Here is a 12,405-nt window from a genome sequence, read left to right as displayed (position 1 = left end):
TAGTTGATGTTGTGGTTGGTAAATCATTAATGTATAAATTGAATAGTGATGGGGCTAAAACAGATCCCTGTGGTAGTCCATTATTTAGTTTCCGTTTGTGGCTTTTAGAGCTACCTAGAAACACTTCGAGTTCCTTTCACAATTTCTTGACTTGGTACAACTTGCAGTAGCTTGTAAATCATTCCCTGTTGCCAAACAGTGTCATACACAGCTGTCAGGCCGATGAAGACAGCTGTTGACTTCAGATGGCCTTGAAAACCTGCTTCAATATGGGTAGTTAGGGCAAGAACTTGATTGGTGCAGCTGCATCCTTTTCTGAAGCCAGCTTGTTCAGGAGGGGTAGTGACCTCGACGAACAGTGCTATTCTGGTTAGGAGGACTCGTTCCAAAAGTTTGAATGTACAACTGAGCAGTGCTATAGGGCGGTATCTTTCAGGGCTGTCTTCTGGCTTGCCAAGTTTGAGAGTGGCTATAACTTTCGGCACTTTGAATTGTCTGGGAAATTTGTTCTCTTTGAGTATGTAAGTGAAGAGCGAAGTGAGCCAGCGTACGTAGTGTGGGCCCATGTTCTTAATAGATACATTATAGATGTTGTCGGGGCCAGCAGCCTTACCGATTTTCAGTTGCTTGACAGCACTTTCTACTTCCACTATGAAAAAGGGCCTGGAAAGTGGCTCGTTTCTTGGGTCACTGCGCTTGAGGTTAGAGAGGTTACATTTTGCTGCTCTGGTATGATTCTTGTCTCTCTTTGCCCTAGTGAGGTCTGTGATCTGGTTGGCAAGGAGGTCGGGACACAATTTAGGATACGGCTTTTTGAGGTGTTGCTTGCCAGTTAGCCCATTCAAGACTCTCCATGCTTTCCTACTTTCCTTGGCAAAGTTCATCTCTTTGAGTGTTGCTTCCAATTTCTCTCAGCTGTTCTTGTTTAAAGAGTGGAGTAGCTGTGAGCCCACTGTTTGATTTCTAGAACTTCGGTATTCTTGATATAAAGCCTCACTTTCTTGGTTCCAGCCAGGCACATATTCCTTTCTGTAACCCTTAGGAATGTTTGACTTAGCAGCTTTGATAACTGGTCTGACGAATTCGTCATAGTTTGTTTGCTGTTGTCTGTAAGTTCTTTGCAGCTAAGTTGGAGTCAAGGTCTTTTGAGAATCCATCCCTGTTAGCTCATTGAAAATTCCATGTGGATAGCGGCATTGAGTTTACAAGGAGAATTTTTAAACCAATTTCTGTCATAACAGGACGGTGTTGGCAGTTTGGGAAGTTACACAGAATAGTACAAGTGGCATTAAGTGGTAGGTCTAGCTGATCTTTGAACACAAATACCAAGTCTGGGTTGTAATCCTTATTCCAGCGTGCAGAGTTGTAAGTTCCCTTGTCTTTCACATCAAAGACCAAGTGCATGCTGGTAGTTTCTGCAATTGAGCTAGTGACTCCCCATTGACATTCACAGTGTCGTAATGCCAGTCCATGTGATGGCTGTTAAAGTCTCCAGTCTATATACAAGGGTGATCAAAAGCCGGCAGAACTGTGGAGGTCCAATTTACAATTGGAGGCTTGTAGAGGTTGACAATTATTAAGTCATTTATCTGGATTTCTATTATGTAGATGTGGTTAACTTCTAGAATCAATTACATGCACTCCGTTTAGACTTGACTTCACATAAGTGGCTATTCCATATTGTGGATGGGGGATAGCTTCGACCAGTGTATAACCAGGTATTCATCCTCTACGCTGAAGATCTTGCTCATCTTTGGTATGTGTTTCTTGAATGTTGACAACATCAATGTTAAGTTCATGCAGTTTTTTCTGTAGATACATTTGGCAGAGCTTATGCCTTCAATATTAAGCTGCATAATATGAACTAGGTGTTTCTTGTCTCTAGTTGGATGATCCTGAAAAGGACAGTTATTAGTTACATTTCTGGACATATTATATATCACCTATGACACTGTTGCTCATTTAGCACCACCCAGAGGTCACATGTAGGGTAATTTAGGTTATAGCTACGGACATGAGCAACGTTCGACCCCTAGGTGACTAATCAGTACACTACCCTAAGGGAGTGTGGTACACCCACATATGACTTAGAATTAGGGGGAAACCCTATTGGGCACAAGAAAATTCCTTACACTCATACTTTTAATTTAATTAAAACAACAATGGCAAATGGTATCAAAAGGCCATGCCAGTTGCACTTTATCAAATCACAAATCATCGGTTCTTTGCTCACACTGAATGTGCAAACACACTTCCTAATATATTTCATAAGGGTACATACGGTGTAATTCTTTCATAGGCACTACTGCTAATGGCGCAACCCTCTGCTTTTGTCACTGTGGTGCCCAAAAAAAAAAAAAAAAAAAAAAAAAGTAGCAGTCTGAACAAGGATATCATCCACAACTAGAACACATGCATAAAATCAGTATGTATTCATGTTCTGCCATCTGCCATAGGAGTCTAAACCTCACTGTAGGACACACACACACACACACACACACACACACACACACACACACAGAGAGAGAGAGAGAGAGAGAGAGAGAGAGAGAGAGAGACCCACGGCATGCTATTAGCCTCAAGGCAGACACAGAATAACAGCAATTCCATGTGACAACACCAGAACAACTGATGTGGGCTGCATTGCTTACTAGGATGTAACATCAGACACGGACAACAATGACTTGTTGATGATGCACAAGACCCACCACACGAAGTCGTTAATTAATTTGGTGTGTCTTCTGCCCAGGTGCTTCCACAGAATTTGTCTTGATCGCTGTACATGCAATAGCACCTCTTTTCACTATGAGACGATTTCTGTAACCAATAGTGAACACTCACCAGAACAGCAAGGCCAAGGAGCTCACAGTAACAGCATCGATGCAAACTGCATGCCACTCACAATTCCACTCACCGGAGCGTGTCTATGGTAAACTACCACGAACTATGGTGATAACAATACACTAAAACATTTAGTAGCAGATCTGTAGGGCGACACCAAACCAATTATCTCAACATAAGTGAACGGTCTCTGTTCAGTAAGTGGGTGTATGTCTTTGCTTCAACAACCCCGCACACTATTTAATATCCTCTGATCAAACCACCAATTCAGCAAATTGTGTGGAAACCACAGGATGAAAGCTGCAACAATGTGGTCATGGACACCAGCCATTAATACCTGCGTGGCAAGGCTACACATGAAGACAGCACTCGAATTCAGCCACACATACAAATTGGCCCACAAATATGACCAGCAACCACTCACCGGACTCCGTGCCCAAGATGCTTGGGCAAGTGCTCGCCTTACTCGCTGGGCAGACATCTCACACCATCCTCCTCACTTTGTTACCACTCACCAAAGTGCCGTGCCACAACACACCCCGTCCCCATCAACAACCTCGAGCAAAGATCTTAGTGGCCTCAAACCAAAGGGACATCACATGACAGATTCAGCTAGTGGTACCAGCAATTCGAAAGGTGATGCCAGCAACCCTGCCACGGTTCACCTTGCTAATGGTCGAAGTATGACCTCCAGCTGGCTCCCAACAAAATATGCTAATCATTATTACCTACGCGAAACAACAGTTTAAAGTTAATAGAGGAGAAGAGTCGTACAAATCACAACAATTTAAGTTTCCATAGAAACAAATATAGTTCACTGTTTTCAGTTAAACCTTGCCAAGACCATCACTTTTTTCAAATAGCACCTGTAGCTAGCTAGTGGCTCCACACTGTGCTATGAGACTGATTCCCATGACATGTGCACGTTCGCTAAACTGCAACAGTAGCCAAGAAAATCTGAAATTACTGAATCAAAATTTCTCATGTACAAAATGGACCACACTTTTGGATTCTGTCAGTTTTGTCTACTGGGAGAAAGTACTTGAGTGATTAGTCAGGATCACTTAATCCTGATTTCATATTGTCAACACTCTTAAAACTCAATCCCCACAAGGCCCATTACTTACCTTTTTACTCTGACAAGGGCTTTCAGCCAGCTCCTGCATTTTAAAAGCTGCAAGCAGCTCCCGAAATTTATTTTAACATTTAGCAATTCCAACAGAAATTCGATATTTCCACTGGGCATTTTCTGCTCACAATAACAGCATTCTTCTAGAAGGAGCTTCTTCCTGCCAGCACTGTTCAAAGTTCGTTTCCAACAGCTGCTAGAAAACCTGCCATCATGAGAAAATCATTCACCCTTAAGTCAGCACAGCAGAGCTGGACCACAACCCATTTAGGACTGAGTAAAGCCTGACTCATCAACTCGTGGCTGGATAAAGCCCTCTTCCCCAGATACTGCAAATTGGCTCTAATATCTCCAGTAGCCAGAGGACAGGCACACAGATGTGCCAGGAAATGCAAAATTTGTTCTGTGAGCTTTCACTGTTAACTTGTAAAGGTCTTTTTTCCCTGCAGTCCCTTTTCATATTAAAGCAGTGCCACCTAAAAGTAGAATACTTGCCGAGGTAGCTGTGTTTCTCTTCCCAGCCATACCCCCACACCCGAGCACCACCTCTCCCTTCTGAAGCAGTATTACAACTCTGAAATTGTGCCAGAAAATTAGTTGAAGTTGAAAATACATAAGCCCTTTTACATTAAGCTTCTTTTTGGCATACCATTCTCTTGCATACTCAGTCATTTTTGTTTATTACTCATAGAATGTGCCTTTTGTTTCTGCAACATAGTAACAAGCTCACAAAAATCTAGACACTGAATAGTGCATGATGTGCACTATGGTTGTTGCCATTTTATTGCCAAGCATTGTAACATAGTCATTTTGTTGATTGTGTCACGAAATTAACTATGAATCGCATATTAAAATTTCTCTCCAGTGACAGACCTGATGTGATGACAATAATACAAATTTGAGGCTGAACATTGTTGACTCTGTGAATATTAGATATTGTAGCAATGTGACTACACTAGTAACAGTCAACCACTTAATGATTTGTAAATTTATTCAACATGAGAACACAGTAAAAGCAAAACTTCACAAAGCAGGGCATGAAAAAAAGGAAAAAAAGTCCAAGAAGACAGACAAGTCAAAGAGGAGAATACAAAACCAGCAATTGTGCTTTGCAGTGGTCAACACTTGCCACAACCCTAATTTTTTCAGTTGTTGTGTACAGGCTTCAAATGTTACAGGAGTAAATGATGCTACAGAAACACTACACACAGACTGTAAAACATTTTTACACCATGTTATTTCTGAATCCGTTGTATATCAGATCACAGTAAATTGGTTTTTAACTGTATCTACAACCATGGGATAAGATCTGATTTACAAAAGACTGTAACAAAATAGATTGTTAGCTTTATTGATGCCTGTGTCAATGATCAATAGCAGACAGGTTGTAAAAACTAACCATAAATCTGCATTCTGAAATAGGTGTAGACAGACAAACTTCTTTCTAATAGAAGGTTCATTGGAAGTTGGCTGAAAACACTTAAGATTATAATATTTAGTGAGATACTTGTTTTGTGTGTGTGTTTGGGGGGGGGTTGTAAATTTGTTGTGGCAGAGGTTGTACTGTGTAGAATTTTGTTCTGTTGAACAGTCTACCATTAACATCAGTGTTCCTTTAAATAATTTTTTGCAAAATACTTTTTGCAGCCAAGAAGGAAAGTGCAATGGAGAGACAACTTAAGGAAGAAGAGAAAATATTGGAGAGTGTAGCAGAAAAAAAGGCTCTGATGGGTGTAGCAGAACTGGCAAAAGGCATTCAATATGAAGACCCAATAAAAACAAGGTAATACTTTAAAAAGATGTTGCACTGCTGTAGAGACATGTGTTTTCAATAATCTCACAGATCAATTGGCAGCAGCACCATAGAATAGATGTTGAAATTTACCCTATTGGATCTTCTGTGGATTTAAGTATCCAGGGTGCTGTACAATCTGTTCTTTCTCAAGTATTTTTGCTAATATGGTATTTTTTAAGTGCATTTTGATCTCAGACTATAGTTTTTCTGGAGTAAAAGAAAACTACTTGTCTATCCTACTATTTCATCCTTTACCTGTATATTCCAGCAAAATGGCTCACTCATTCAGAAAAACTTAAAATTTTTCAGCTAAATTGGAAACCAGTGGATACTTGTGATTAGTGACAGTTGAATATTCAAATGTAAGGGGCAGCAGTCAGTTGCAGAATCTGTAATTTATTGCAAATCTATATTTCAACTCTAACACAATCATCAACGGCACATTACCAGAAGAATCGTACAGGCATAATCATGTCAGAGCATAAACATGGTTAACTATGACATGGTTATACCTGCATGACTCTTCTGGTAATGCACCAGTGATTATTATGTTATAATCTAAATCTAGATCTGCAAAAAATTATGAATTCTGTGACTGACTGCTGTCCTTCTTTACATTTAAAATTTGTTGCTTATTGCTGTGTCTTTCTGTTTGCTGGATTCCAGTTCTCACTGTAAGTGCAATATTTTGTGCTTCTATTGATGCTTAGCTCTCTGTTTTCTACCTTGTTAATGAAATCTTTGAATTGAAACTGGATGTTTTGTGTAAATGTCACACAGTAACTGTGTGCAAATAATTAACCATTTCAAATATGTTTTGCAAGTGGCAGACCACTAAGACAAATTTGTGAGTATTGATTGTTCTAACTCATCCGATATGAGAAATGTCATTGCTCTAATGGTTTTATATAGGCAAGTCTCATATTTTCTAGTTTGGTGATGGGTGAGGGTTGCTTATATTTGTACATGCATTTATTGATATATGCTGTTGTGCAAAAAGCATTTAAAAACTAAAGGAGGAAAAATTACACAAGTGTTCCAGGATTTCTTTAAGTGTATGTATCATTAAAGAGATCAATCAGAAACATAGATAGTAAGAAACAAAACTAAAGACATTCCAAATGTAATACCAGAAATTATGTAAAAAGTCAGTCAAGATATGAAAAATGGAAAGGTACTGGAGACTGTGATGTTTCAGTAGAACTGATTCAAGCTTGAGGCAGTGTAACACAAAGGGAACTTGCGAAAATGTTTACTAAATTTCCACAGAGGAAGACTGTTCCCCAAATTTGAAACAATACTGTAATTATTGTACTTCATAAGAAAGAATGTAGAGATTAAGAGATGTAAGCAGATTGCAGGCATGTGAAATGCAGTTCCCCAGAAGTGGAATAGGATTAACAAGGAGAGATAGGATGGAAAATGAAAGGGTAAGGGAAAAAATGAAGGAGAAACCCTTGCAGAACAGGATAGAAACATCAACTAAGATGGTGTGGGCACTTGAGAATGGAAAAAAAGAGGATTTCCAAGAAGCTACACGAAATGGAGAAGTGAAGGAAGTGACCAAGGGGAAAAGCAACAGAAAGGTGTGGAAGAGTATGTTAAAAAAATGAGGACTGGACCAGAGTGAGCTCAGAAAGATTGTGGGGAAACAGGTTTAGATGGTGAGGTTTATGTTCCAAACAGACCCAGCCAAGGGCTGGAAACTATTGAAGATGATGATGGTGATAGGAAAGAAAGAGAGAGAGAGATTTTTATTACAGAGACTATTCTTATACTGTCTGGATTCTGGATTTCATTATTTGTATGTTCTTGTGGTGGTATATCACAGAGTTACAGTACCTGAAGGTGCAATAAAAGATTTTACAGCTGACGCCCGAATTTCCGACAGTTTGAAAATTACAACATAGTTATAACAAACTCTGTAATATACAAGATACTGAAATTATCACCAGCAACATGGGGGAAACAACATTGGATTGTTGTTGGAAAAGGAATACGCTAACTTTAGAGTGGATGTGGTATGATAGATCACCTGTAATCATGAAGAAGATTATAGACTGGAGCAATGGTTATGAGCACCACTTAGTGTGGGATTTATAGATTATGAATAAGTCTTTGCTCAGTTTCAACAAACTCTGTACTAACAGCCATTAAGAAACAAAGCATTGACTCCATTAATGTGAGTATACAGGAGAACATATATTTAAAATGCCATAGCTTCCATTAGACTTCATCAGAATAGTGACAAATTCAGAATTGAAAGAAGAGTCAGGAAAAGAGATTCTATGTTCCAAGTAGTTCTAGAGGACATTTTCAAATCCTTAGACATTGAAATAAAACAAAGCAACAAATGTCAGTAGAACACATCCAAACTACCTTAATTTTGTTAATGACATTTTACTGTTTTCCATTAATACAGATAAACTTCAACAACAGATAGATGGGTTTACTAGAGCAAGTTTAAAAGTGGGACTGAAAATCAAGGCTAAAATAATGTATAATCAACACATGAAAACACACTGAAAAGAAAAGAGTAAAAGTTAAAAATGACATCATAGAACCAGTTGAGTGGTTACTTACAATGGTAGGAATGGTGTTAAGAGAAAAGGAGTGTGGCAGGTGGGAAGAGTAAGACCTACAGGGAAAGGAGGCATGTGGAAGGTAGTGAAAGGCAGGAAAGGGGTAGGTAGGTAGCTGTCAGTGGCATTTGCAAAATGAGGACTGATGAAGGTGGTGATCATGAGAGAGAGAGAGAGAGAGAGAGAGAGAGAGAGAGAGAGGCAGAGGCAGAGGCAGTAGGGGTGGGAAGTGTGGGACAGCTGAGTACAACTTATGGGCATGGGAAGAGTGTTGTAGAAAGAGTGAATGTAAGGATAAGTGTAAGTTAGTGGAAAAGAGTTTAGGGAAGTACAGAACAGGGAGACTGCAAGAATGGGGACTATACTGAAGGGATGGTTTCCAAGTTTATAGGAGCTAAGTGGGGGTTCCTAATGGGCCAAGTAATAAAGCTGCTGTTAAATTCATTGGTATTGTGGTGTTCAGCATGTTAGTAATTGGATGAGCAGCTTGAAGGATAGCCAAAAATTGGTGAGGGCCATTCCTGTGGACAGGCAGCTGATTAGTTAGTACCCCATATAGAATGCAGGACAGTAATGGGTGATGAGGTGATTCCATAATGTTGGAAAAGGGTTATCTTACCCCACTACTCTCTTGAACTTAATCTCAATTAACAACTCCTTCTTTTCATATTGTTTAGAATTTTAATATTTACTCGATTATTTATTCATTCAGTTATTTATTTGCCTCCATAAGCAAATAGTTAGCATCATGCCCTCAATATGGAAGGACCCTAGTTCGATCGCCATTACCTCCTTGGATTTTGTTACATAGGGAGGTGTGTAATGGAGTCCATTCAGTGCTAATGAGGCCTGGAAGGATTGGCTACATGCTGATCACATATCCCACAACCATAGATCGCTCTTTGTATTGCCTTGTAAGCAGCAGTTGACTGGTTGGAACATGCCTGTGACCTTAATCCATGAACAGTGTTTACATTACTATTTTCGTTGCTCCCCCCCCCCCCCCCCCCCCCCCCTCTCTCTCTCTCTCTCATGTGTATCTTTGAATTTTTCATTCCTCACTTTTTTTTCCTTCCCTCCATACCTTAATTCAGTTATTCAAGCCACTTCCCATGCCTTCTTCTCCTTAAGGTGTCACTGTGTTCCGATCTGTCATCTCTGAACTGAAGATGGCACAGTGCTTACCATTACACTATTCCTGTGCTCTTTGATGCCTTCTTCTTCTTCATCTGTCTCCCCTTATCCTAACAAGAGTAGTTTCCTTTTAACCATAGGGTCTGACTGACCTGCCCCTATTTCCCACCTTCGGCAACAAATCCCCTCCCCCACCCCCTCCCCTCCCCAAAGAAGGAATATCTAAAATCCAAAAGCTAGGAGAAAAAGTTTCTTGCAGTAGTAGTAGTAGTAGTAGTAGTAGTAATAGTGGTGGTGGTGGTGGGAATGTGCCTCCTATAGGCGAATTCTGGGCATCATTACATTTCCTTGTTATTTTTGCAGGTTTGCAATTTAATTTTCCACTTAATACAGTACATTCCATTTCATAAATCATATAGAACGGTAATTTCAGCAATACTTTTTTTGCTATGTTATTTATTGCTTTTATCTTGTATAATTACTTACAACTAATATTTTATGTGTCTTTTGTTTTATCAATGCCTTAACAGTTCTTTCAATAAAATTGTATACTCCATTAACAGTTACTTTCCATAAAGTGTGCTGTGTGTTTATTGGATAAAGTAGATGCTAAATTTGTGCAGTCAGGTCCCTTACTTTTTGAAAAGAATATTGTGTTCTACTTTGCAGTTGGAAACCACCACAGCATGTCTTAAGCATGTCAGAAGCGAGACACGAGCGTGTTCGCAAGAAATTGAGAATTCTAGTTGAAGGGGATGATGTACCACCACCCATAAAAAGCTTCAGAGCAATGAAATTTCCTCGTGGTGTTTTGGCAGGACTTGAAAAGAAGGGCATCATTAAACCAACTCCAATTCAGGTCCAAGGAATACCCACAGTGTGAGTGTTCATTTCTTTGGATCCAACTGAGGTAACATTTAAACACAACAAACAACTTCTCTCAGTTAAAGACAGTGTGACCTACTGTAAAGACATGTCACAAATGTTATACAGAGTGCAAATGATGTACATGGTCTCGTAAGTAAGAAAATTTTGATTTTACAGTAAAATTATAAAAATTCATCATTGTAAAATGTGAATATTTCAAGACACTATATTTTGTTAAAATTACACATTTTTCATCCTTTATAATTCTGCTACTTCAAAAACGGAGCATTTTACATGCACTGGATTTTAGAATGTGGGTTTGACCATATCTTTTGTACATGGATAGCAGTATTTTCACTTTGATGCCCCCTCTAGTAATTTTAATGATTTTCTCCACAAACTGGACTATTTTTGAGCAATGTAAGCCAGTGGAATCATGATGTAATTATATGTGGTGACTTTAACATTGATTTTGTCATCCAAAATAGAAACAAGGAGACTTTGCTCAGTCTTGTAAAATCTTATAATGTGCTTCAGTTGGTGAATGAACTCACCAGAAAAACACTTATGTATTTGAAACTTCCTGGTAGATTAAAACTGTGTGCCCGACCGAGACTCGAACTCGGGACCTTTGCCTTTCACGGGCAAGTGCTCTACCACCTGAGCTACCAAAGCACGACTCACGCCCGGTCCTCACAGCTTTACTTCTGTCGGTATCTTGTCTCCTACCTTCCAAACTTTACAGAAGCTTTCCTGCGAACCTTGCAGAACTAGCACTCCTGAAAAAAGGATACTGCGGAGACATGGCTTAGCCACAGCCTGGGGGATGTTTCCAGAATGAGATTTTCACTCTGCAGCGGAGTGTACGCGGATATGAAACTTCCTGGCAGATTAAAGCTGTGTGCCCGACCGAGACTCGAACTCAGGACCTTTGCCTTTCGCGGGCAAGTGCTCTACCATCTGAGATACCGAAGCACGACTCACGACCGGTCCTCACAGCTTTACTTCAGGAAGTTTCATATCAGCGCACACTCTGCTGCAGAGTGAAAATCTCACTCTGGAAACATCCCCCAGGCTGTGGCTAAGCCATGTCTCCGCAGTATCCTTTCTTTCAGGAGTGCTAGTTTTGCAAGGTTCGCAGGAGGGCTTCTGTAAAGTTTGGAAGGTAGGAGACGAGATACTGGCAGAAGTAAAGCTGTGAGGACCGGGCATGAGTCGTGCTTCGGTAGCTCAGATGGTAGAGCACTTGCCCACGAAAGGCAAAGGTCCCGAGTTCGAGTCTCGGTCGGGCACACAGTTTTAATCTGCCAGGAAGTTTCATATCACCACACACTCCGCTGCAGAGTGAAAATCTCATTCTGGAGACTTATTTATTTATTTACATTTTATTTGCAGGGAGCCATCACAATGGTGGCTTTTTCAAACATCAGAAATAATAGTATGACAATGATACATTTACAAAATGGGTTACATACTATGTTTGATGCATCTTATATCTATTTTATGCATTTATTACTTTACACCTCGTATTCTACTGGTTCATGTTACGGTCAGTGTCTTCAAATTCAGTGAATGAATATAAATATTATTCTGTCAGAAAAGATTTTAGTTTTGGTCAATATCATTCGCTGTACATGTTCTTTGAGAGCTTGGTAGTTCATTAAACCAAATAAAGCTAAATTGATATATGGAATTTGATCTCTTATTTTTAATTTTCTTTTCTGAAAATAGTTAACTTTTGTGTTGTGACCCTGTACATCACTGCACTTGATAAATTCCATTAGTTGGCTCATAAAAACGTAACTAATTGAAATGCTTATACATAATAATGTATTGTTAGGTATTTGTGCAGTACAGTCACTTCACAACAAGGATCTATAAGGCCTGTCACATGTGTCTTATGCTCCATTCTGCAACAGCAGTACCATTTTAAGTGGATGCCTGCTGCACAGCCACATAGTTCAATCCCATAATTAAGAAATAGCTAAATTCTTCCATAGTATCAAACAATGGAAAATCCCGGATGGAACATAACATTAGTATTGTTATGTATTGTT

The 12,405-nt window shown here is 39.5% G+C and overlaps 1 protein-coding gene across 1 annotated transcript in view; it reads left to right on the top strand.

Moving 5' to 3' along the window:
* The window catches only part of LOC124607272 (ATP-dependent RNA helicase abstrakt), a 145,435-nt gene that overhangs the window by 67,621 nt on the left and 65,409 nt on the right, over positions 1 to 12,405 (top strand). Inside the window, exons 4-5 of the mRNA XM_047139550.1 lie at positions 5,618 to 5,753; positions 10,151 to 10,360. Of these exons, the coding sequence (XP_046995506.1) occupies positions 5,618 to 5,753; positions 10,151 to 10,360 (346 nt within the window). The remainder of the gene's footprint in view (positions 1 to 5,617; positions 5,754 to 10,150; positions 10,361 to 12,405) is intronic.

This window comes from Schistocerca americana, chromosome 3 (genome assembly GCF_021461395.2).
Source record: "Schistocerca americana isolate TAMUIC-IGC-003095 chromosome 3, iqSchAmer2.1, whole genome shotgun sequence".
Classification (NCBI taxonomy): domain Eukaryota; kingdom Metazoa; phylum Arthropoda; class Insecta; order Orthoptera; family Acrididae; genus Schistocerca; species Schistocerca americana.
Note: the sequence above shows the minus strand (reverse complement) of the source record. Positions and strands in the feature narration are given on the sequence as shown.